The sequence below is a fragment of the Poecilia reticulata genome, chromosome 11 (assembly GCF_904066995.2).
Source record: "Poecilia reticulata chromosome 11, P_reticulata-male-v2, whole genome shotgun sequence".
NCBI lineage: Eukaryota > Metazoa > Chordata > Actinopteri > Cyprinodontiformes > Poeciliidae > Poecilia > Poecilia reticulata.
The window spans coordinates 19352731-19380010 of record NC_088840.1 but is presented as its reverse complement, the minus strand read 5'-3'; the positions used below and the strand labels follow the sequence as shown (position 1 = coordinate 19380010).

Below are 27280 nucleotides of genomic sequence, written 5' to 3'. Positions count from 1 at the left end.
AGTTCAAAATATGCACTTTTGCAAGGCGCCGTTTCATTATTGCTGGACTGAAGTCAAGTTTGTCGAGTCATAGTAACAGGTGTGACTCGACAGTTTTAGTGGATATGCCACCCAGTCAGTCTAATATCAGAAATGAAACAAACAATTTTGCACATAATTTCCTGGTGTCTGAGCTCCATCAGTCATCTCACACCTTTTAATCCTGAATGTCAGATGCAAATGGAAGATAGCGTTATGAGTTTTCTCCGTTGCCTCTTATGATTCCATCAGTGCAAAGCCAGCCGTGAATTTCTGTCCTGCCTTTGTGATTCAGTAGCTCGACAGCAGGGTCTGATGCTGCTTTTCTGGGTTTTTCTTTTTTTCTTTTTTTTTCTTTTTTTTGATGCAGATGGTGTTCCTGTGTGGACTGTTCCAAAGTCGCCCTCAGGCGAGCAGCTGAAGAACGGAGGTCTGACTCCTCTACAATCAACCGAGCGCTCCCCGGCCCTCAGGAAAAGGAGTCTGTCCCCTGGTGCTGAGGTGAGAGTCACAATGTCCCACTTTCACTTTCTCACCTCTGGATTCTGTCTGTCATCTTGGTTTGGCACATATCGTCTAAAACTGCCGCCATATTAGCTTCTGTGAAAACAGTTGTTAAAGGAAATCATTTTTCAGTCGTTTTTGAAATTTAAATTGGGGAAAACATCTCATCTGCAGGTTTTTATGAATGTCTTTTATGTTGCTATCTTGGCCTGTTAAAATTGAATAGTTGAAGAGAGGAAACACATCTGTTTATTGACAGTAAGTAAATGCTTTTTGGTGTCTAGAAAACAAGTTGCTTCGTAAACCTCCTGAGTATGGAGTCAATGTTGACAGATGCACTCTGCTGTAACCTAGCAACGCCATCCAGACCCATGCCTGTTATCTAGTAACCTAAGCAGAGGTCCAGCACATTTGCTCTACTGGTTTTACTGCTGTATTCTCTGTACAATGGCTGCTGGAAAAGACAAGTGTTTTGTTGTTGACTTACCATTCAGATGCCACTTGCTGCATTCTTGTTGGCTGTGCAGGAGGTTCCACTTCTACTTTTCAAAGATGTAATAATTGTGTATGTGTTTGCGGCCATTTTCATGTGTGAAAGTAAACGTTGAGTTGGGAGGGGGCGTGGCCAGCAGCAGTTTGTTTGGATTTAAAGTGACAAGACGCCCTAAAACGGCTCATTCTGAAAGGATCTCAATTATCTAAGAATGAGTTTGTGCAAGAAATGCAATGAGCATGTTTTGTATAGACCATAGACATATTCTAACCTGTTCAAGGAAGCATGACAGGTCACCTTTAAAAGTTGTTGCTTGCATTTAATGTTTTGTCCAGATTTATACAGGAAGGCCATTTAAGTTTACAAAGCCGGAGTCTTTGGCTTTTTAAGATTTTTTTTGTTTTTACAGAGATCATAACATAAAAACTACTTTTAAGATTTAAAATGTTCCAGTTGAACAAATCTGACAGTGTTAAGGAGGAAAGTATTTCTTCCATCTCTTGTGGCTATGGTTGATGCCCAGTGAGGGAAGCACTCATCTGCTGTGGAGGTTTTAGCAGAGCAGCTGTCAGAGAAGTGGGTCACACAGTAGAGAGGTGGGACTGAGCTGATCCCAGGAGGTCCTCACACGTTCCTCCCTCACTGTCTGCTGCAGAAATGGGCTGTCACAGTCTGGACCACCCTGAGTCACGATCAGAAAACAGTGACAGGTGACGGTGGCCTGTTGCAAGCTGGATGTCTTCCTTTTGCTTCACAACCATCCACATGCAAAAGTAACATCTGTAAAAGATGGTTTTACACATTTATGCCTGATCATGCTTATGTTAATTCCCTGACTCCTATTTTCCTCTGTAAATGTTTAGTTCAGTCAATGATTGATGTGCTGAAAAATCCTGTTGTGATTTAGTTTTGATGTGACATAATTTTGTCTTTTTAATAATTTAATATTGTCTCTGTAATCTGGCTTTAATTTGCAGGATGTCCTTTAAAAGTCTTAAATTCATGTATCTAAAATTAAGGCATTAAAATGTCTTAAATCCATTCTTAAAAAAGTAAGTTGGCCTTAAATAGGTTGATCACAGGTCTTAAATATGCGGTCATAGGACTATTTAAGCTCACGATCTATGTAATTAATTTTTTCAGGCAAATCTTTGAGATGCAGACATCTTCATTGTGTTTGAGGCAGTTGACACTTTTGCTAACTATAGCTAATAATATACCCTCGCTGCATAGCTAGCTATCTGTTTTGCGTCTGTTTGGTAACCAGTTTGCTAGACAACGTTTGTCTTTACCAGTGGCTCACTTTTGTTGCTAACTCATACGATGCTACATTTACTCTGTACAAAAAATCTTGGCACTATTACTTACTCCGAAATATATTATTTTTCTTTGACACATTTCTGTCATGATGCAGGTCTTAAATTTAAATTGTAATGGTTTTAAAATGATCATAAAACAATCTTAAAATTGTAGTGAAGCCTTGATTTAATTGTGTGTTGGATGTTTTTGCTTTTTTGTGATGCTTTTATTAGTAAAGTTTTTTCAAGTTTATTTACAAATGTTGCAAAAACACAAACCCCAAATTTCCTCAGCTTGTTTTTTCAAATAGGGAACAACATTCTTGTTCAACAGAAGACTTAGATGTGACAATTCAAGTCACTGAAATAAATGAGGTGACTCTTACAGACACTTGGCCAAGAGCCACTGGCTATGAGCATTTTTCAGACTTCAGAGAGGATATTTGTTGCCTCACTCAAGCAGAAAATGAATAAATGCCGACCAGAACCTGGTCTATTGTTGCTCCTAATTGGACAACAACCACCTGTGCTGAGTGGCAAATTAGTCGTCGTTTAGCATAACAGAAATTGCCGTCTTGTTTCAGCTACAAACTCTAATTGGTGCAGAAATCACATTTAACAGATTAATGTTCATATGATGATTTAATTGAAGAATAAAAAGCTTTTCAAGCCAACCTGCTCCTCCCAGCCTGGTGTGAAAATATAATTGCCTCCCTTGTTGAATCCTGAATTTCTTGTGACTAACCACGTTCTTTGGTTCAATTTAATAAGCTGCATTCATGACTGATTTCAAGTCAAGGAATCCCTTAAATAGAACCTGTTTGACGACCGACACGTCACGTCCTGAAGAACTTCCAGAAGAAGTGAGGAACAAAATGACGCTACTAAAACTTTGAGGAAAATATTCTGTGGACATAAAATTAACGTATCATTTCAGAACAAGAAAATCTTACTAGCGGTGGTTTGTTAGATTTTTCCAACCCTCAGATTTAACTTGGGTTTTTCAGCAGGATAATAATCTGAAATACACCTGTGAGTTGGTCACCTCTGAATGGCTCACAACGCTTTAGTGGTCTAGTTAAAGTCTGGACCCCAGCTGTTGCTTCCAAGGTTTTTTGCGCACACTGCCAGGTTGTTCTGGATAGCCTTTTTTCCTTGAATAAATAAAAACATCTGATAAATGCAGTTTGCATTTTACTCCGGTTGTCCTTTTGGTTTGATAATCTGAAACATTAAATGTGTGTAAATTTCCCAAAGGATTCATGTTTTTTCATGACTATTTACAACAGCCTACATAAAGTATATTCAATGCATGACTATACTTTATTAATCCCAGAAGAAAATTCCCATAAAGAAAGATATTTAACTTTTTTTTCTTGACATGAGAGAAAGATTTATGGCTGACAAGTCAGCATTTTGCTGCTAGGTTGCTCTGAACGTCCCCTCGGTCAAATGTTACGCTTCGTCCATTAATTGTCAAAAGCCTCATGGATGCTGTTGTCAGATGTGTCGACACTCATTTCAGTCTAACTGCAAAATAAATGAGATAAGAGACAGAGGAACATTTAATCCTTGCTGTGGGATGGAAATCTGCGTTACCACTGAAAACGGATAATCTGAACCCACAGCGATCAAAAACGGAGCAACATTATCTTCATTTTGTGATTAATTTTTGTTGACGTCTCTTTCGTTCATCAAACAAAAGAGATGAACGAACAGTTCATGTCGGTGACTGGATTCATCTATAGGCATAAAGAATGTTTCATTAATCAGGTTTCAGACATTATGTGCTTTTACAGATTTTCTAAAACGGTTTAATAGATTTATGAGTTAATGATTAAAGTGTTATTAGGAAAATTTGCATTTAATATCTAAGACTTGTCTTAATCGCAGTTCAAACCCATATTTAGTCCCACTGAAGTATTCTGAAATTGAGCTACAAATTAGGTTAATATTTTTGATAATATTCCGAGTGATTATTTTTCTTTCTTCTGTGATGGAAGAAATATTTTTTTTAGTGTCAAGTGTAGATAAAGGTAAAGATCAGATTGTTTTTGTTATTTATTAACACATGAAGTCATACAGCTGAAGGTGAATGGATTCTCTTCTCTTCTCTCTTTTTTTTTTTTTACCATAACTGTAACTAAATTTACATCCTGGCTTTTCCCATTACTGTCAGGAAAAATGACCCTGAGATGAGCGAGGAGCGTTGCAGATATTACTCCACCTTGACACGGATGTTTAACTTTCAAAGTGGGATTTTTTTTTTTTTAGCCGTCATCCATATGAATAGCTGATGTCCAGTGTGAGTTATGTGAAGTTTAGCCCTGTGTGACGGGGACAGAAAGGAGAGATGAGAGCAAACTTTTTCCAGCTGCAACTTAATTCATCAAGATGATGATGATGATGATGATGCTTCGATTAAAAACGAGGAGAGTCCTGAGTTCTGGAGTGATTTATTTAAAGTTTGCTACCACAAATATGGAGAAGTAAGCTTGCCATCTTGTGGTGATGAAAAATAACGCAGATGAAAAAACCCCCTGAATTTTCCGAGAGTTTTCTGAACGCCATAACTGCAAACAATAAAATTAAACATGCAAGTGTTGAATTCTTATTAAATTTCTTGCATAACTCCCTTGTCTGCTCATAGTGTAACTGGGTGACAATCTTCCCTGTCTGTCAGTAAAGCGTTTATCCTGTAATCTAATGAGCAGGCACGGCATCAAGGCCTAAAGTGCATTACCTCACGATAATGAAGGTTTCCTGTTTGAATTATGTAGCACCGCTGTGGCTTTTCATATTCAGTCTAAGTATGCAGCCAGCGGAAAGGCAGATCAGGCCTGCTGCGTGACTGTGGAGAAAATGGAGAGAAAATTGCTGCGCCTTGCAGAAATCTGCTGGCTCTATGCATGAGCAGCAGCACCAGTGCATTTACTTACCATATATTCAGGCTGTCTTTCCATAGTTATGAGCTGATTCAGTGCAGCACATGTAAACATTCTCAGTCACCTTCATTGACATTGATAAACGGACTGCACACCTTTCATTTTCTTAAAAATCTACCCTAAAGTTTACAGTTTAAGTTGGAATTAGCTATACGAACGGGAAAAAAAAGACAATATGAGGATAGATTAGAGTTATAACACACAGCAGCAGGAGCTAACACCAAACGTAGCTAACGTGTAATGTAGCCTGACTGAAGCGAGAAACTCAAATTATTTTAGAATCCCCTGATACATTTCTCTATTTTTTTCTGTCACCAGCAGGGGGCAGCAAAGTAACCCCTGCCCTTTTGTTTTGTCCATTTTCACTTCATGTTTCAGTAAACGACATAAAAGACTAATAAAAACCTTAAATTGTAGTACATAGGGATATTTTTAGATACTTTTTTAGCGACATCAGACTAGAAGTTCAACATCTGAATGTGGCATTCATGAGTCTTTAGTCCTTCCTTTGTTTACCCCTAAATCAAACACCTTTCTGTTTAATACTTTTCCAGATGATCTTTTTCCCTTCTAGTCACATTAACTCAGAAAAATGTTAATGTTTTAATCATTGCACTGCACAAAAACGCTGAAAACATTTCCATCATAGTGAAGGCAGAAATGTTAGTCTGCAGAAGTACAAACTTACTTTGTTCTTGGCTTCTAATTTAATTGAATTTATATGATTCAGGAGGTTTCATTATATGCTTTAAAGTTATTCTTCAGATAAGAATCAAAAATGTGTTACTGGTTATTATTCAGATCTGATTATTGACAGACTTTTGTGAAATTATGTGCAGTAGTGTTACTGCTTCCTTTCTACTTTCATGCTTTTCTTTTTTTTTTTTACTTGTGCTGGTCATTTTACTGTTTTGAACTCTGGCAATACGGATGCTGGATCGGACTGTAAAATGGTTGTTAATTCCTGGAAACCAGTCAGTCATTGAATTGAAACAATTCTGCAGATTAGAACAGGACAAAACTTCCTGCAGCTCGTAAAACACTTGATGGCAGTTGTTGCTTCAAAACATGACATTTTCCAGTTTGGACCAGGCTGATCTGGATAGGTTTTTGTTTTCTTTAAATAAATAAAATCATAATGTTAAAATATATCTTTGCATTATACAAGTTTTTTGTAAAAAGTGTTTGATAGTCAGACAAATTTAAGTGTGATTTTAAAAACGGCGGTAGAACGAATGCATAAGGGTGAAAATACTTGGAGATAACAGACACACATCTACAGAACCTGTTTTTCTGTTAAGATCCAACATATTGAAAAACTCAAAAGAAAAAAAAATACATACATTTTTCTAAAGGTAGCTCAATGAAGTCAGATTGTGCCATTTTACACTCAAGGCTACGTTGTATTCAGTCTCGGGGTAAAGTGTCGGTTTGCGCTTTTTTTTTTTTTTTTACAGAAGAAAGAAAATTTCTTTCTTAAAACACCACAAGCAGTTCAGCTGGTCAAGTTTAAAATTAAATGTTAGTGTCTTTTATGCTATATTGTCAAAAATCAGAACAGCTCAGAGTCACAGGAAGTTGTAAACAAGATAAATTTATCTATCACTAATTATTTTGGGACCAATAAATGAGATTTAACAGTAAAGACTGAGAACTCCAGCAGACCTACTTGTTCCATTGCCAGATTATTTCACTTATACTTTTTCATCAGTATTAAGGAATTATTGACTTACAAGAAGCTGAAAAGTTACTGCACTTGAAATAAGACACAACTAACTTACAAGCAAGGTATCTGCACTAGATATTAGAGCAAAAATACTAGTAAGATTTAGTGTTTTTACAGTGTGGTTGATGCTACAAGAACCTTCAATCAAAGGGCAATAATAACTATTGAGAATAATGCAGTTAAATCTTGTTTTCCAGCGGTAACGGATGCATTAGACTAGGTGAACATTTCTTAAAGATATGAACGGCTGTTGTATTAAATGTTTCATATGGCTCTATGCAAAATGCAGAACGCTTCAGCTCCAACTTCCTTTGATTCAAATGCCAAACAGCGGCGCCGACCGGAAGCTCTTCAGTGTCGGCCTGGAAGCTGACTTTCAAAGCATCTCTGACATTTAACTCAGAAAACCGAGCTAAAAAAACCAGAAACACTCAGTAACTGAATCAGTCAGTGTGTTCAAATAGCTCACTCTTTCAGCCTGCAAGCCTTATTTATTGGAAAGTGCACAGAGACGAAGTTCACTGATTGTGTGGCTAAATGTCAGACAATAAAGCGGGTGGAGTGTGTTTAATATGGCTGAAACGGTTTCAGAGAAAATGCCAGCAAAGTAGAAATAGAGGTCAGAGGTTAAGAGTTTAAGTCAAATTTTTTAAATTCACTCAACTATATGCAGAAGGAGGCAGGAAAACAGAAAATGTGAAAATATGGGAAAAATTGAACCGAGCGTCAACGGTTTGGAGATTGAAACAAAAAGTAAAAAGTCTTGACAGCAAATTCATCTTTTGCAGAAAAAGGTTTTTGTTTTATTTTTTTATGACGTTTGATTTGCGTTGCTTTCCGTGTGTATCAGTCCAAAAGGTAGATTGGAGCTAACCGTCCACCCACTCGTATCTTTTTATAAAATGTTTGATTTCAGCTAAAATCATAAAATATAGACATTAAAATGTTGTTGCGCTTGTGGAGGAATCGGAATCATCGGGTCAAAACTAAACGAACAAGAAACTGGAATGAAATATGAATAAATCTCTGCATGCAGAAGACTGTAACATCAACATGTGACCCTGCATGGATCGGTTTAGAAAAGAATATAGCCTGTGGAAATTAATAGGTTATATAAACTAAAGACATGGAAACTGCCCCTCGGTTCAAAACTTTACACATATCTTTTTTAAAACGATTAGATTTCTAAAGTTGTTACTTCTTTAACTAAACAATCCATCTGAAATGAGCAAGAATTGCATTTTTTTGAAAACATTTTTTATTCATTGCCAAAAAAAGGTTTTTCTTATAATCACTGCTAAACAGTAGTAGTGACTCGGGTGAGTTTAGCCACACGTGGTTGCTAGGAAACGGTAAAAAAACATTGGTCATGTGACCAAATAATTAGGAGGAAGGCACCATTTAATGAAGCTTGTGAAGGTAAGAACCTCGTGGGTAAAGTGTTTAGACTTTTATTTCTTAAAAACGTTTTTTTACTTTGGGAAGTGAATGTAGTCCATCATAAGTTTCATGAGAATTGATTTTAGACCTTTATAGATATTTAAACATTTGTTTTGTATATCAATTGTGCTATTTATGAGCTGAGGTCATAAAACTGTAGCGTTTTAGGTGTGGACACAAGAAAAGTTGCGATCGAGGTAACGACTCGGATATTAATGTTCACTTCCCAAACACACTTGAAAGCATTATTCTTGTTTATTTTTATTATTTTTTATTTTTCCTAAGCAGCAGTTTAGCTGTAATTTGTAACAATTTTAAAAGAGTGACTGTACCGGTTGAATTCTGCACAACAAATAAAATCCACTTGAGACGAGACGAAGGATATTTAAGTTGGTGACCAAACTAAGGCTGCCTTGATCCTAAATATGAAAACTGGGTCATCTTGCTCCAGTCTCTCCTGCAAACTGTTACGGCTGATATTTCTGAAGCAGTGGGATTGTTGACATCGCCTTGTTGGAGGAGCTTTCTACCCTAAGCAACCTTTAATATTTCTCTGAGCCGACGGCAGAAAGAGGCGCGAGGCCGGCTGAGTCGGCAGTAATGCGTTGGACCCTAGTGGTTCAGACAGAGGCTGAGCTTCAGGGCTAAGCTTTCGATTTACCGGTCGATGTGCAGTCCAACCCCTCGCCCGTGGTCACAAGCTCTTTAAGTGGCTGAAAGGACGAGGTTATGGATGCATGCAGCTGGAATTGGTTTCTGCTGTGAGGTTCAGAGGGAAGACGTTGCTCCTTTGTGTAGAAACGTGGACGGTTCTGGTGTCTTATTTGAACTTTTGCTTGCCATTTTGGGCTTCTCCTGTGTGTACAGTTGGTTATACTAAAGTACATCGGCGCAAAAACGCAGCGTGAGCTAAATACCGATTTGAATGTGATTAGAAATCCACATGGAGTTTTTTCCCAGAGAACCTGAATGAGGGAGTCCAGTCAGACTAGAGGAGGACGACATCATCACCGTTTTCACATGAATGGAGAAAAGGTGGAAGTCACCATGAGGAAAATCCAGAAGGACAACCAGCTCAAACTTGTAGCCGTTTGAAACTACAATAAGACTTTGAAGCAGCAGCTTGAAGAGACTCGGCCTTCCTTTAGCGCCCAGGAGGCTGAGATGGAGAGCGGATGAAACGGAATAGCAGATTGTCTGAACGAAAAGACAAGATGGCAAAAATGATGAAGAATATGGGAAATGGGACCCAGTCTGACTGCTGCAGAGAAAATGAGTAGTAACCTCAAGAACAGGTCTAATCGGAAAATCAAATATGTATTTTTTTTGTCCAGATTTTCTTGTTTGATGCTTTCCTACTGAGCATTTGCTTAAGGAAAAAAAACTTTTCTGTAGGCCTTGAAGCTAAAATATGGCTTCATTGGTCTGAAAGAGTCCAGCTCAGTTCTACAATAAAGAGGATACATCATGAGTTCGACGTAGTTTTATCTACAAGCACTAATCTTCTCTTTGTGTTTTCCATTTTAGGAATTAAACTTATTTTTTTTCAGGGCATATAATCTTCATGATGATTAGTTTATAAAAAACACGTCACATCCTCTTTCTCTCTCTCGAGCTCTGAGCTAAACTGCTTTTTATATTGAAGAATCCTAGTTTGCAAGTGAGTATAGTTGACAAATGGTGCCAAAAGTAAGAAAACCGATGGATGACATCATGGACTAGAAGCAGATTTGTAGAGGAAGATTTTCACCAAACTGCTTTGCGATGAGGGAAAACTGAGTCTTAATTTGACTTTTGGAAGTATTGTATTTACACAAATGCCAAAAGAGAGCGCACTGACAAGCCGTATGCGTCGGTGTTTATATGAGGTGATGAGCTGAACTGATAAACCATCCACAAATTAAATGTTGACATGGGAGGCGGCGTGGGATAAATTCCAGATAAAGAACTTATCCCGCTCGTAGCACGACTGCTGATTTGTTACTTTGGCAGTAAAGGCGATTATTTGATCATCTGCAAACTGATCACAGAAGCGGAGATGTTCAGTGGGGAGATAAAAGCTCGGAGGTCATGTGAGCAGAGGAGCAACGGGAGGAGAGCGGAGGATTAAAACGGGAGCAGCTGGAGGAAGGGAGGGGACGGTTTATGACGTCAGAGGGACTTTCCCTCTGCTCCCCTTCCCTTTTTTTCAGAGCGGGTGGTGGGCAGAGAGGCAGTCACGCACAGCAGCTCGGCGCCGTCTCTCAGCTACACTGAGCATCTCTCTGTGGGGAAGGAGCAGGACTCCTTTAAGACGGCTGCCCACCAAGTCAGCACATTCAGATGAAGAGGAGGAAGTAGGTGTTGTTGTTTTTTTTTCCCTTGGGGTCCCGTCAGACCTTTAAAACTCGCTAAATGACTCCGACCTGGACAGACGTCCTGCTGAGAGACCGCCGGCTCTTTAACCGGATTTGACGCTAACTGGAGCTTTTACCTTTCCTGTTTGCTGACCACTTCCCCTCCTCCGGGTGGACTGAACAGTCGGTGGCGTTCAAACACGCCGGTACTTTTCCCTTTGGTTGGAGATGAGATCCAGCTTCATGCAGGTCAAGCCTGTAGCTTCACATCAGGGCAGCGTGAGTGTTTGATCACCGTTCACATCTGCTGTGACCACAGACTGAAATGCTTAGCCAGCATTTCCGGAGTACATTAGCGTTTAGCAGCAGTGATCAGAAACGGAAAGTACAGAGCTTGTTCAACACTGAGCATTGATGCAGTCTTCATAAATTATTGAACAAACCCGACTGCAGGGCCTGCTGTGGTAAACACATTAAACAGCTGAAGTATTTACAAAGTGCTTTTTGAAACATTGGAAAGAAGGAAATACCAACATGTTCTCACTTTTGCACACTGTTGGTGGCAGTTTTTGATTTGGGCCATCCTGGTGGATGCCCAGGGTGTCATTAGTAAGAGCGGTTGGGGGCGCACAATGAAATGAAACGCAACTGAACAAGTTTTCTGTTCAATATCTTAACTAATTTGTATTTAAAGTATTAAAACTAAAGTATTTATGCTCTAGTTTATCGTGAAAATATCTTGGTACATTTGAAATAAGACAAAACTAACTTAAAAGTAACTTTTCAGCAAGATATAGGAGCCTGTTTTAAGTCAATAACTCCTTAATATTCATGAAAAAGTATTTCTAAAATAATCTTCCAGTGGAATAAAGCATTTCAGCTTCTAACATAGGACAAATGTCTTTTTCCACTGGCTGATTATTTAATTTATATATAGTATCTAAATGTTCCTGCTAAGTTTAAATTGATAAACTTTTCTGTTTTTTCTTGTGGTGGAAGAACGTAACTTCTCATCTATTTGCATTATATTCAGTTGAGTTTAAGAGAAAAGATGTTGCTGGATATTTTTGCTTAATCTCTGAGATTTAATGCAGATTGAGAACATTTGGCAAAGTAGACTTAATCTACGCAACTCATGTTTTTGCCACTGGTGTAAATTTAAAGGCAGGAAACTGTTTTTGAAATTCCTTCAATGGCTACTAAGTGGACAAACAACTTTGAGAGATAATATGCCTGGGTCAGAGGTCAAAACGTAAATTGGACGATAAATTGTTCCAGTAATTATTGAGATAAACAATGACTATAAAAATGTTTTGAGATCATTTTTAAGTATTGATGATCTCATACTGCTGGAAGTTTGTGCTTTTGAAGACAAACAAACTTTAATTTCTCCAGGAACACTTAACCCTGGCACCGCAGGATATTTTCAATATCCAACATAAAACACAACCAAATACAAAAACTTTAAACAAGAGAAACCGTAAATAAAACGGATTATGATGTTTGTGTAAACAAAACTTCAAAAAACATTTCTCATCAGAACGGAGCTCATTTTGATTCATCGTGCGGTTAACTGGTTATTGCGACAGAGTTATTCTCGGGTTTTAGCACCATTTTGGTTCCAGAACTGCCCACTTCTCATCTCTCACATTCAACTAAGTGTCTTGAATCTTCCTGCAGATATTTTGGTCCACATTTACGCAGCCTCGTGAGAGAGCCGCTAAAGGTTTCCTGGCTGCACATCCACGATGCCGAAGATGCTCTGGAAGATTAGAGCTGATCTTTATGGAGGTTTTTGGACAACAGAGAACTCGTCGCCATGCTGACATTACTAATTCACCAACATGTTCAGCAGTAAGCTCGCTCCATCCAGAGCTGCTCAGACCAACTCAGCTGTCAGGAGCCTCTTTATTTAGTCAAAAGCAGTGAAGTCATAACAAACCTCCCCCTCCTCTCAGTCTTCCCACTCTGTTTCACTTCTATATATATTACTCTGCTTCAGCTCCAGGGACTCGTGTAGGTGTGTGTGTTCGGAACGTGCTCCGTCCCGTCCAGGGTGTGTGTGTGTGTGTTTTGCACATAATGTTTTTGGTGCAGAGTGTTCCCAGTGTGTGCATCAATGAGTGGTGATGTGAAGCTGCACAGATGTCTGTGCTGAATGAAATATTCAGGTGACAGTCAGAAATCTCTGTGGTTCTCCTCCATGGTGCTGGGAGTTTTTTCCACTTTGTCCTTGGAGCAGTTTTCCTAAAATGAAACTGTGTGACTGGCGTTAAAGATTAAGCTGCTTTGCTTCTTTTAATCTTTTGAAATGGTCTTTAACAACTGAAGGTCTTTTTTTTAAAAGACCCTCAGGCTGTTTTTCGCTCGTTTCTGCCCTTCACCTTGTACTTCATTATGCATGGCTTTATATTGTGCAGGGTGTGCTCTATGAAGTGACATTGAATTAAAATGTATCTGCAGCAGACCAATGATATCTGAAAGTCAGAAAGGAATCTGATGCGGGACTTCAAAACATTCACCAATCATCAGTTAAAACCCAACCGTACGAGTCCAGCCGAGGAAACCTTTCAAATATCTTCAAAAGATTAAAGCTGGGATCGTTAAAAAAAACACAAGGAAGTTTGGCTTCTTCAAAGTAAAACACAGTTTCCTACAAAAGTATTCACCGCGTTTAAGCTTTTATATGTTACAACCGTAGAATTGAATGTTTTATTGTGACAAACGTAAAGCAGGGAAATGAAACCTTTTCACAAAAACAAATCTGAGAATAATGCTACACATTTTCACTTTGCAGATCCATCTTTAAATACAACAACTGCTGAAGTTTTTGCCTTTTCTTTGCAAATTAGCTCAGATGTAATGGGAAAGTGTTAGTGACTCTGTTAGATTCACGCCTGAACTTTGACTGGGCCATCCTGACACATGAATTTGTATGTCATTTTGACAGATGGCTTTTAGATTTTTCCATCACTATTTAAAAAATGACAGAAAATGTTCTGTTAACGTGAAGCTACATTAAAGTTTGCAGCTGTAAAGTGAAAATACAGAGCAGACAGAAGAGGATAAATGCTTTTGAATAGAAAAACAAGGCGACGATTTTAGATTTTTGCACACTTTGTCGTAACTGTAACTGCTTGGAAAACACAGAAGTAGAGACTGAAGAGCAGGGAGTTGTTGCCCAGAGGCTTTGGGGCACTTTCTGCATTATGCATCAACCTCTTTCTTGTTGTTTTTCTTCCATATTTTCCTGCCTCGGGTTGCTGCTGAAGCAGAAATCAAAACCAGCAACTTTTCTTTAACCTCAACTGGAGCCGATTTCCGATAAATGACAGAAGGAAGCAGCTTCTGTCTGCTCCGACTAATTGGTAAATTGTGATGGGTGAAGCTTGTTGAGGGTAGGAGAGAAAATCCCACCTGGGAGACGGAAAGAACCTCAAGATTCTGGTTGATGATAAAATACTGACAGCCTCGTCTGTGGAGGGAAAACACGGCTGAGTGGATAAAACAAGACGGCAAGTACGAGTGCCTGACTAATTAGTGATACATTTGGGCGTTTTGTGTTTATCATAACAAAAAAAGTCTTTAGCTTAATCTACACTCTTGAGATTCATGTAGAAATAACTAATTTCTTTGCAAATTTACATTGGAAATATTTTGTATATTTTAACACAATGGAGTGGTGTTGCTCCTCCACTTCTTCAAATTTACTTTTACAATTTGTGCACAAAATCTGATCTTATCAACAGGCGTTTCTGGAGCACTTTGCTTTGAATCATGTCAGCATTTTTTTTTATTTACAGCTAAAATCTCGTTTTAGGATGTCACAGTGAACGTCTGTGGCAGATGTAAATAAATTCCCAGAGGGCTTTTTCTGAACGCGGCGCCTCAGGCTGCAGCTGTCACAGATGTGGGAGAATTAAACGGCATTATTAAAATGCCTGACTTATGTTTTCTTTTTATGACAAATAATTCCACAGTCTTTATTCGTAAATATTTTTCGCAAAACACCAAACTGAAAAAGTCGCTTCATTTCTAATCAGATTTGAAATATTTCAGTTTAATGCAGCTCGGGTGTTTGAAACGGTAAGAAAGCAGTGTTGGTCATTTTGAGGCCTCAGAGGAAAAGAAACAAGAAACATAACTGAACATAAGTAATCTAATAATTCATCTGTACTTAAGATTTATCGACTTTAAACAAACTCCTGTATCTTGCTGAAAAGTTACTTGTTTTAGGTTTTGTCTTATTCCAAGTGTACTAAGATATATTCACTAGAAACTAGACCAAAACTGCTTTAAAATTCATGAGTGTGTGTGAATTCCCAGCATGTCAATCTGTGTTTCTAATGTGTTCTTACCTTTCTTTGGATCAGGAAATGTTGAAAAAAATCAAGTCCAAAGAAAAACTTAGCATTTTTTTCACAATCAATCATTGCAAAACTGTTTGGCTTCTCGGAAACAAAAAGAAGTTGTTGGGTTTAAGATTGGAAAGGTAATAGTTTGTGTTTTTGTCCCGTTTTGGCAGCACCACCTCAGGCTGGAGGACATCAGTCCCAGTGAGGAGGTGACGGACACGGAGGACAATGACGAGGAGGATCTGGGCGTCCTGGACGACCAGCGGAGCGTCATCCTTCACCTGCTGTCCCAACTCAAACTGGGGATGGACCTGACGCGGGTGAGCCTCCGCCCGCTTCTTCACCCTTTGCAGCCGGCGCGTGTAACCCGTCTCTCCTCCCCAGGTGGTGCTGCCCACGTTCATTTTGGAAAAGCGATCCCTGCTGGAGATGTACGCCAACTTCATGGCCCACCCCGACATGTTCCTGTCCATCACGGCCGGCGCCACCGCCGAGGACAGAATCGTGCGCTTCGTGGAGTATTACCTGACCGCGTTTCACGAGGGACGGAAAGGCGCGGTGGCCAAGAAGCCGTACAACCCGGTGCTGGGGGAGACGTTCCACTGCTCCTGGGAAGTTCCTCGGGACAAAGTCAAGCCTTTGGTCAGATCAAACCAAGGCCCGGCCCGGGAACCCGCCAGAGGATCCAACAACTCGCAGCAAGGGGAGGATTCGCCCGAAGGCTCTTACAGAGTCCGGTTTGTCGCGGAGCAGGTGTCCCATCATCCACCCGTTTCCGGGTTTTACTGCGAGTGTCGGGAGCGGCAGATGTGCGTCAATGCTCACGTGTGGACCAAGAGCAAGTTCATGGGCATGTCTGTGGGCGTGTCCATGGTGGGAGAAGGTGAGTCAGAGCGCCACGACAATCTGGGTAAAAATGGAGGAACGGGTTACAGAAATCATGGCTGCGAGTTATATGTACCAGGACTGCAACTAATGGTAATTTTATTGATTAATCTGCTGATTAATTGATTAGTCAGATAAAAAAAATCAGCACATTTTGCTGATTTTTCATTCAACTTCTTAAGCTTTTTTAAAAAAACATAGAACAATATGTTAAAACATGCAAATGAACAAATATGAAATTCCTTTTTTAAATAAGAAAATCTTCTTGCCTAAAATACAGTAATATAGCATTCATCTGGTGAGTTTGAACCAGATGGAGATGAAACTACTAATGTGCTACTTGAGGAGTTTTTGGTTGAATATATTTAGAAAGTTTCTTTTTTTTAATCTTTAATGAACAATTTTGCACAATTTTGCTGTTTCTAACTGAACTAAAGCAAGAAAAGTTTGATCAGATTTAAATTCAGCCAGTGAGAAAAAGTGTCTGTAAATGTTAGAGGTATTTTCTAAGTCAAGCAAGTCAATAATATCCAGTTTAAATTGTCTTAAAAAGCTTCTTAACAGGAAGTAAACAACTTTTCCAACCAGACAGGCTTTGATCAGTCAGAAAATGAAAATAACTGATACTCTGTGAAAAAATATATATCTAATGTCTTCACAAAAGTCTGCAGAAACAACAAATACTAGAGTATTTTGTTAAAATACTTTATTTCTGGCAGCCACTTCTATAAGTTTGGGGAAAAAAAAGTTGTTTAAAGTCCCATCCCCCCCTTTGCTGGCCTTTGTAAAACTTCCCGGGGGTCTGTGCAGATTTGTCAGTCCAGCAAAGGTTTTCTTATAGGTGTGAGAAATAAAAGGTGGTCAAAAATCGCAGCCTCAGCAGAGAAGAGGCAGCTGTGTGATAGAGGACTCAGCAGCCCGCCTGCTGCGTCTCGGGGACAAACATCCTTACATAATAAAACCGCAGCACAAAGGCGCCACCATGCTGCGTCTCCTGATTTCAGCTGCTTCTGAACAAAACAAAAACAAAGCCCCACAATGCACCTGGGAAGATGGCATCCAGATGAACGGAGCAGCAGATTATTACTTATTCACATCGACAGGAACTGGAGGAGAGTTTGGCTTAGAATAAGGTAAAGCAATTGTTGCAGAAAGTCAGTTTGATTCATCAAAATAACCTAAAAGCTCCCCGTTTCAGTTTAAATAGATGCATGTCTAGTATTTTAAACATTTAGACTTGTGTTCATGTTTGTTTTGTCTAAAGGGAACACAGACAACCCCAATTCAGTTCTATTCAGTTCAAAAGGAAAGATCTTCGGCAGCAACTTTTTCCAAACTTATAAAATATTTTATCAACGCACAAGACGAGATATTAGATTTTTTTTCTTCACAAATTTCTTTCTGAAATAATCCCAACTTTTTTCAAAACTTAACATTTATGTAGTTTTTATTTTAACGTGGGAAGATGCAGTAGTAGTAAGAAATCCAGAAATCTCATTGCAAAGAAGTTTAAAATTGTTCTGCACGTTTTTAAATGAAATGCATTTGATTTCCCAGCATTGCTGGTTTAATCATTCCATAATGTAAAAAAAATAGCGATTGTTTACCTTTTATCTGTTACGTTTATTGTCGCTGACATTCTTAAAGAACGTTTCATGACCCATTTTCACCCTCCAAACTACTCAAGTCCTGCACATTAATCAGAAAACAAACACAGAACCACAACACGTTCAGAAGATTCACTCAGAATTTCTCACCTTGCAAACAGGAAATGTTGAGTTTATGGCAAAGACTTTGATTTGATCAAATTTGCTTAACAGGCCACTCTTAAGACAGGCAGATATTTTAACTTTCGGTGTGTTTTCTCATGTCATAAATGTGTCTTTCTACAACTTGAAACAGAAACTATCAAACATTTGTGGAGGTTTTTTTTTTTTTTTGTCATTTGTTTTCATTCCAGTACAAAAAAACCCCAAAAAACATTTTAGCAACTTAGTTATATAAATTAGAATATTAGTTTTATTTATCAGATTAAAAGTACCCTATAAAAACAACCACATTTAAGCAGGTACTAAAAACACATTTTATTAAGACTACATTTCTGTTTTTAAATATATATACATATATTTTACAGAAATTTTGTTTCCTCTTAGGTTAACGTCATAATTAATAACAAAAGTTTCAAACATTCATGTGTTTGAAATACGTCTACACAATAAACTGCATTTAGTGATAAAAGTTCCAGAAATAACTGAAGGTTTTCAGTAATATTGTAATTTACTGAATATGTCTGCATGTTAAACATTTAGTTTGCTGATTAGTGAAATTATTCTCATCTGTTCAAACCTGCAGTTCACTTCATGCCATCCTTAGAAAATGTATCAGAAATCAAAAAGTATCTCACAATACTAGATAAATTAATGTACCTCTTAATTCATCGAGAGGTAAATTAAGATAAAACAATAAATATTTAGCTAAGAAATGGGATTATAAATCTCAGAACCTTTGAAATCAGAACGTTGTTTTTGCTGCAACGCTTTCCGTCTTAAACCTGATGACGCCACAGAAAGCAACAATCGCGACCCGTTCGGTCACCCACCTGCTTGTGATGAATCACCTGCAGATGGAGAACAGGAAGTCCTTGAATTCGGCCGTGGCGCCTGGCTCAGACCTCTTCTCACCTGTTGGCAGCTTGTGACTCATGGTGACCTTCACCTCAGGACGTATCGATCGCTGTTTGTAATCTGATTATTGCAGACTCATTGATGAGTCAGCAGGAGGAAAGCCTGATTTAATCTGATGTGGATAAAACTGAACTTTAGAGGTAAAAGAGAGGAAATAGTCAAGAGACATATACTAGAATATGAATATGGAGCAAGAGTGTCTCGTTTTTCCAGTTCTGTCAAGTTATATCATGTGTCCAACTTAGGTGTTGTGTGTCTAAATCTTATTTTATTAGTCAAATCAAAGCGTTTTTTTTATCTTTATACTTGAAAAAATTGTTTAGAGATGATCAAAAGACTGACATCATTATCAGAGCATTTTTATTCATTTCAAATTTTCCAAACATCAGCGTCATATACGACAAACACTTCCTTAAACATGAACGATCTGATGTTTCACAAAACGTACTTAATTCCTTTACCCTTGGAACCACTGAAGACACGTCAACATTCATCCCGAGTCAAGAAAACACAACGAACGCTTTCAGTGTTTGGTTCACTTCTCTAGTCTGGCTGGGCTGCAGGAAACACATTGAATCCCAATCATCTCAATGTCAATATCTAATTATCATATTGGCAGAGGACTACTTGGATGACTTTCTTGGTAGCATATGAAAGTTCAAGTGCCACTTATGCAAATTCTTCCTGGTAATAATGCAGTTTATTTGGGCTGTTTGATGGGCTTCGCAGCTCCTGATGCAAAACGGTTTGGATATTTTTAGTGCCTGAGAAGCTGAAGGTCACATGGAGCAGCAGAGACATTGTGATGAAGAAACAAGAAAATATTTGAAGAGGATAGGTTTGTCATAATCAATGTTGTTACCGTTTTCAATATAGCAAAATGGTATGAAATCACACAGCTCTAATATGCAGACTGTTAGGTTTGTGATTTCCATCCATCCATCCATTTTCTGCCGCTTATCCGGGGTCGGGTCGCGGGGGCAGCAGCTTCAGAAGGGAGGCCCAGACTTCCCTCTCCCCAGCCACTTCTTCCAGCTCCTCCGGGGGAATCCCAAGGCGTTCCCAGGCCAGCCGAGAGACGTAATCCCTCCAGCGTGTCCTGGGTCTTCCCCGAGGCCTCCTCCCGGTGGGACGTGCCCGGAACACCTCACCAGGGAGGCGTCCAGGAGGCATCCTGACCAGATGCCCGAGCCACCTCAACTGGCTCCTCTCGACATGGAGGAGCAGCAGCTCTACTCTGAGTCAGAAGCAGAGCGGTGAAGTGCTGCATCTGGAAAAACTCTGCTGCTTTCTCCTTTTCTAACCAGTCATCTCACCTCGCCATGCTTCGTGCTCGAAAGATTAAAGTGATAAGTGGAGGTCAGAAGAAAAAAAAGCTGAAAAATCTGTCCCTAGTAGGTGAAGATTATCTGCAAGTCGTGCCTTTAAGAAGCAGGAAAAGCAAATATCAGCTCAGCCTTATTTTAAAGTTTGGATGATTTATAATACAGATTTAAGAGGCTTAAGCAAAAAACGTCCTCTGAAAATGACCAGGTGCACTGACTGGCTGAAAATGAGTTTTAGACGCATTTCATCTACACAAGCTGTTCTCGTGTATTTTTAATCCCAGAGCTTCAGGCCGTTGTTAGCACTGAATAGTTTTATCTCTAACAAATCCCCTCTGTTGTTTCCTGCTCGCTGTGGCATCACATGCACATTTCCTCTCCGGCAGCAAAACACAGCCTCACAAGTGGTTTCCTGCAACCAAGCAAGAACAGAAAACTATTCATAAAGCAGAGGGAGTTTGTTTATAACTCCGTGATTCTCCAGTCACATGTGGAGCGAGGACAGGCGGCCCTTTTTCTGTCAGAAACACTGCAGACAGGCAGGCAGGGAACGCAAAGTTTCACATAGCTATGTGCAAAGAAAGTTTTAAAATGAAAGCAAACGAAAGAAGAAGGTGATTAATGCAGGATAAAAACTGATTTAGCCTTTAGGAGTTAAATCTGTGTCTGCAAGATTTATATCCATGAACTTCAAAGTATGTGTTGGGATTATTTGCAACAATAAGTAGTGAAAAACCATGAAGTGAGCTTAAGCTCAGTCAGATTCAATGGAGAGAGTATGTAACCGTCGTTTGAGGTTTGAACTTGGACTAGGCCCTGCTGTCACACCGGGTTACAAGCAAATAGTTTTTGGAAGTTGTTTTCAATGTCTTTTGCGCCTCTGAATCCAAAAATAACATCAATTTTTCTCACTCAAATCAGGTTTTTATTCTAATTTGATTTAGAGAAATCTGATCTTCTGATTAAATTGCTTACATTTTTGTGACATCAGTTTCCATTAATATTTCTCATCCAGAAAAGGTTTTTCTGTTTTCTGACAGTGCATTAATTAAATGTTACAAACTTGGATTTCTGTAAATTGAATAATGAACACCTGTTAAGGGTGAGTACATGTAAAATGAACATCAAGTCTTCATTTCTCCTGCTCGTTGTTCTCAGATCCTCAGGAAACTCATCCATATGTGAGAACAAGTCGTGCATTTTGATGCTTATGTTGCTCCATAGTTCATAAAGTTGACCTGAGTGATCAAAACCGAGATTTTTGGATTCAGCTCATCAAAATGACCGTAAAACAGTTGAAAAACCCCAGACAGTGTTTTGGCTGTTGACCAGTGTTATGCAGACGAGTGTGATGGGAGTCCATATTTTATAATTTTACTGTTTTTTGTTTTTTTTTGTTTTGTTTTTTTAAAAGGTTCAACCAAAGACTGGATTTGTGAATTAGCCTATGGCTAGAAAACCTTCGTACATGTAACGTTGTTCACTGTCCTTGATTACATAAACTTGAGCAAAACTGAATTCTGCATTTAGCAGTAGAAATAAATTAAAGATGCGTGTCGATGTCAACGCTCCTCCTCAGGTTCGAGTTTTAACGATGAAGGATAAAAAAGCGGGTTTCCTCTCACATGAATCTATTTGAATGTAATCGTGTTTTCTCATCTTCCTCCCAGGAGTCCTGTGTCTCCTGGAGCACGACGAGGAGTACGTCTTCACTCTGCCCTGCGCCTACGCCCGCTCCATCCTCACCGTCCCCTGGGTGGAGCTGGGGGGAAAAGTCTCCATCAACTGCATCAAGAGCGGCTACTCAGCCACGGTGACCTTTCACACAAAGCCTTTCTATGGAGGGAAGGTGCACAGGTGAGACTTTTCTTTTTCTTTTTATCAGCTCTGACAGCTTTTATACTGTGAGAAAGGACTCCAGGCTGCTGCTTCTCTTCTCTGACACTTCATTCATAAAAGCTCCACACGCCGAGGAAGATTATTCCATTGTGAAGCTGTCTGACTTTTTAATTTATGCCCGTCTTCTTCTGTGGTAATGGAGGTTGCAGACTGACAGCGGCAGCATGAATAGTCTATTTTCCCCTGCTGATTCTCCGTTGTTCAGGCTTTGCTTTAATCTTCTAAAATGAGATGGTTTTATTTATTTAAGAGGTCACAGAACACAATAGAATTCAAATTCAGTAGAACATCTAAAACAGTTTTCTTGAGCGATTTTTCTGCTAAAAATGTTAAATTCTTACAAAACAACTCAACTATTAAACAAAGAGCAGCTAAACTACTTTGTGAAATACATTGGAAACTGTAGAACAATAAAAATGAGATTTTTGTGTCATTCAAAACTAAACGTACAGCTCTGGAAAAAATGACAAGTCCACTGAACCCCATTGAAAACCTCCTGGTTGTTCCACCAAATATTGATTTCTGAACAGAGTTAAAACATTAATTTTGTTGTTTCTAAATATACATTAACTTGTTTTTTTTTACATTGACGTCTGAAAGCGCTGCATCTTTTTCCTTATTTTGACCATTTCTAATTTTCTGCAAATAAATGCTACATTTTTGCTTTAAATTTCAGAGACATGTTGTCAGTTCATAGAATAAAGAGTAAAATCAAAGAAACTGATCATTTTAAGTGGCCTTAATGGTTTCTAGAGCTGTAAACCAAGACTGCAATGGATTTGTACTTTCTGATGGAGCAAAACATTTGAGTTAATTTAGTTTAGAGTTTGACTTTATTGAATGTAGTGTATTAAAAGAACAAACTAAGTTATATACAAAGACGATTTCAAAACAAAAAAAGCAAATAAAAGAACAGCAGTAAAGTATCTTCACTTATTTGTGATTTCATGGAAAATTAATATATTTGGTGTCGTTCATATTTGTGTCCAGACGCCTGAAGGTCCCATGTTCATCTGTTTAAATTACCTTTTATTAAGTATACACAGCATTAATATGAGACGGGTTTTGTGACCCAGAAATTCTTCTGACATTCTATTAAATTATCGCTTCTGGTCATTTCTGTACATCGTGTTTGTTTTCTGGAGCATTAAATGAAAAGAAAAGGAGTTGAGAGTCGTTTCCTCTGAGGTTTTCTTCTTTAATTTAACCTGCAGGGTGACGGCTGAGGTGAAACACAACCCGACCAACACCATCGTGTGCAAAGCACAGGGCGAGTGGAACGGCACGCTGGAGTTCACCTACAGCAGCGGGGAAACCAAAGTGATCGACACGTGCAAACTTCCTGTCATCAGGAAGAAGCTGCGACCCGTAGAGAGGCAGGGCAGGATGGAGTCCAGGTGAAAACAAACGTCCAGGCACTGGAGATTTTAATAGAATTATTTAAAATACAAGTTTTTATTTTATTCTCAAACTTTTTCCTCATTTTGTGTTACGTTTACAACCATGAATGCTTTTTATTTGGGCTGTGCGTGGCGACTATTTGTATGTCCAACTTTCAGCTGCTTCTACAAAGTGTAGACATTTTTCCAAGTTTTTTCTAGAAAATTTTAGATTATTTTCAAAATGTCAACTATTGAAACTCTGAAATGTCCAGGTTTGATGAAATGTCCTTCCAACCAATTTGTAGTTAACATTTCTAAATTACGCTTGAAACAAAGAATACAATTTCTAAACAGTCTTCTTGAGTATAAAAACCTGGAAAACTGAGATGTTTGGTTTAAGACAATAAAAATATATTTTTTTACATTTTTAGGACAATGTGCATTGTGTGATTAAGCCAAATTGATTGACGTCACTAATTTAAACACAAAGCAGTTAAAAGATCTTACTATTCTGGGTCAGAAAAAACAAAATGTGTAACAGAGTTCGTTGAGCATCGAGTGAAATAGATGATCTCTGAAGTCCAGCTTTTGTAAAAAACAATCTTGTTTTTGTTTTACTTTATTTTATCATCAACATTTGGAGCCGACTTAGAAGGCCTGGTAGAGTTAGGTCAGAGTTCATCACTGTGCCCCGTTTCTTCTTGGTTTGCAGGCGGCTATGGCAACATGTCACCAAGTCTCTGAAGGAAGGAAACATGGAAGAAGCAACGGAGCACAAACACAGGCTGGAGGAGAGTCAGCGGGTGGAGGAGAGGAAGAGAGCAGCGGATAACAAACCCTGGAAACCAAAATACTTCACTAAGGAGGTACAGATGAAGGGCTACACTGGTGGGGAGAGAGCAGCGCACACACAACCATGATTGACAGCACCAAGACCCTCCTCCTGGCTGTGATTGGTTGTGGAGTATTTCTGCAGAAAGTACTGGGAGAAGTCTGATGCTGTGCTGTCAAGATATGGTGACCATTTTATGTAAAAAAAAACATTTTTTTATAAAGGTTACACATTGCAGCTTTAAGGACAGCAAAGTCAGTAATTGAGTTTGTGGAAAGAGGCAGCAACATGATCTGAACCCAACCATCTCCAGTCAATCAGGAGATTGTTTCAGAAAACCCAAAACTTTTTTACTAAACTGAAGAAATGTATCTAGACTTCTGCTTTTGAAGAAATACAAATTAAACACATTTTAGAAGAAGTTTTATTTACACAGCACTTTGTTTTACATGAATTAGAAAAAAAAACAATACAAGTACAACAGAAGCTAAGTAGATGGTATTTTCTAAGTTTGTTCTAGATTAGTAAGTATAGAGCTAAATGTTGGTTCTCCATGTTTGATTCTTGTTCTGGGTTGCCAAGTAATCCACAATTTATAAACCAACAGGAGTTTTAATCCTACGGTAACAAAACCCTGAAAGGCAAGGTTTTAGACATCAGAATGGGGGAAAAGTTTTATGCGTTGTGTGTAAATATCATATATTTTTTTTTGCTGATTCACTGACGTAAGTTGTGCTTTGTGCAGGGAGACGGTTGGATCTACAACAACCCGCTGTGGAAGTCGACCTGACAGCGGAACAATGCGCCTCCTGTGGATAAAAACCCCGTCCTCCAAGCTGAGGCCTGGCCTCAAAGCGAAGCGGCGGCGTCCTCCACGGACCTCCGGATTCACAGACGGTGGAGACAAACATGAAGCAAGCGAGGTGCCAAAGGGATTTCCTCAGTTGGAGCCGACGGAGCGAGCCTTTGGACCCCGGGGACTGAGGAACACTTTTATAGTCTTACTAGTTACAGTAGAATATTTCTATTTTTCACTTTGCTAAGGCCTTTTGTTTCCCACAGTGACGACATTTAGCACCTGTATTAGTTTGACCGGTCATCAGTGTCGACTCGTTGGACCCGATCGAGTCTTCTGTAACGCACCATACTGTAGCTGTAAATGACTTTAACGAAGCACTTTTACCAGAGGAAATCAACTATTTTATACGTTACAGTGGCTTTTACCTCTCTGAGCTTTACAGAAACCCAACCCTATTGAAAGAAGAGATTTAAAGTGAAATGTACCACGTTATATCATAGTCTATATTATTACACAGTATTTTTGTCTGCACTCTGAATGTATCCGGGCACATTTTAATATTCCTCACCATAATCGTATCGACCGATTCAACATGTTTTCACCAGTTTTGTTTTTTTAAATCTTCATTTAGCTACATCTCACTCAGTGGATAAAAAAACAGCTGCCAAACAGAATATTTCCATTACTACCTCTCATGTTTTTTGCTACAAACTTGTTTTCTGGTTGGTTTGTGGCTCAAAGCTCCCGGGTCCACTTCGTCTGTTTTGTATCTGTAACCCCAAGACGACAGCGGTGTAATTAGGCAGCAGCCCCTCAAACGCCCAGCCTTCGCCTGCTCCGGTTTATGCTTCTCTTTAGGTTGGCCGTGTTGATTAATATGGATGAGGCAGTTTGCAGAAACTCTGCAGGGTGGAGGGGAGACGGGATGGGGGGAGGGGTTCGCTGGAAGGCTGCCTCTGAAGATGAGAGGATCGACTCCATCAACCACAGCGGAGAGGAGGATATGTACTGGTTAGTGCTGCTCACAGGAGACAAACCGTGTGGCCAACTTCCAGATTTTATAAAATAAAACTAAGGATTTAAACACTCGGATGGTTTCTTTCTTGCCGGTTTGCAGTCGAGTACAAGAAACGAATGTCTCATAATCTTTGTTAATTTTCTGATATGTCAACTCATGGCTTTCTTCCAGCCATAAATAGAAGGTAAAATAAAGTATTTTATATTTTAAAGGGAACGTATTATGAATTATGAAAAATTCATGTTTTTCACAATAAGTGTTTTCTGTTCTGAAAATGAGCCGTATCAAAAACCTGATTATTAGGTGACAAACAAAGGGCACTGTGCCGTTACCCATCAACCCAGCAGGTTTGGTGAGCTGGTTTTACGTCTCTATGCGTAATAACCGGCTGCTGGAAAAAACAAGAGTTTTATTGTTGGCTTGCCTTTCAGAAACCACTTCATGCTTTCTCGTTTGTTGGGCAGGAGGCTCCCCTTCTGCTTTTCAAAGATGTACGGTTGTGCATTGTGCATCAGTTGTCAACCCTTTACGTGTGAATGTAAACGTTGAGTTGGCCAGAAAAACTTTATCTGGATTTAAAGTGATAAGATGCTGTAAAACAGGTCATTCTGAAAAAAAAGGCAAACCAAAATCTCATTATCCAAGAATGATTTTGTTCAAAAAATATCAGGATGTTTTGTAGGGTTTGTACATATCCTAACCTGTTAAATTAAGCATAATAGGTCACCTTTAAAATGAACCTGATGTAAATTTTACATAAAAAAATCCTAATTTTGATTATTTGCTCCGATTAATTCGAAATGCATATTTTCTTTTAATTGTCACTTTACAAACTTTAAATGCACTTTATTGGGATTTTTGTGTCGCAGACCAACACCAAGCAGTGCACATCTGTAGAGTGGCAGGAAAATGAAACGTAATAAAATTCTGAAAAGTGTATTGTGCGTTTGTATTCAGCTCACTTTGCTACAATAACCCTAAATCAACTGCAGGGCCACTAATTGCCTTTAGATGTCTTGTTCTAATTAGAGACCATCTGTGTGTGATTTAATCTCATAAATCCAGCTGCGAAGGCCTCAGAGGTTTGCCCGAGAACATTGGGGAACAAACGGCAGACAGATCAGGGAGAAAGTTGTGGAGAAGTTCAGAGAGTTTTAATTAAAGCAAGCAGCCAAGATCCACTGATGAGGACAAGCATTAGATCTGAGCTGCAGGTTTTCCTCTCTGCAGTTTGCTACAAACATGCAGGGACAAGTATGGGATGTTTTCCCTACATGGAGACGGGGAAGCTGGTCAGAGGTAATGAACTGAAGTAAATAAGACAGATGTCTGTTATTTCAC

The 27280-nt window shown here is 39.0% G+C and overlaps 1 protein-coding gene across 3 annotated transcripts in view; it reads left to right on the top strand.

The window, feature by feature from the left end:
- The window catches only part of osbpl10a (oxysterol binding protein-like 10a), a 99305-nt gene extending 73295 nt beyond the window's left edge, over positions 1–26010 (top strand). For all 3 annotated transcript variants that reach the window (XM_008422419.3, XM_081612996.1, XM_008422418.3), the window contains 7 exons: positions 389–519; positions 15286–15435; positions 15500–15998; positions 21680–21866; positions 23123–23305; positions 24003–24156; positions 24868–26010. In XM_008422419.3, the coding sequence (XP_008420641.2) occupies positions 389–519; positions 15286–15435; positions 15500–15998; positions 21680–21866; positions 23123–23305; positions 24003–24156; positions 24868–24912 (1349 nt within the window). In that variant the 3' untranslated portion in view covers positions 24913–26010. The remainder of the gene's footprint in view (positions 1–388; positions 520–15285; positions 15436–15499; positions 15999–21679; positions 21867–23122; positions 23306–24002; positions 24157–24867) is intronic.
- The last annotated feature ends 1270 nt before the right edge of the window (positions 26011–27280 follow it).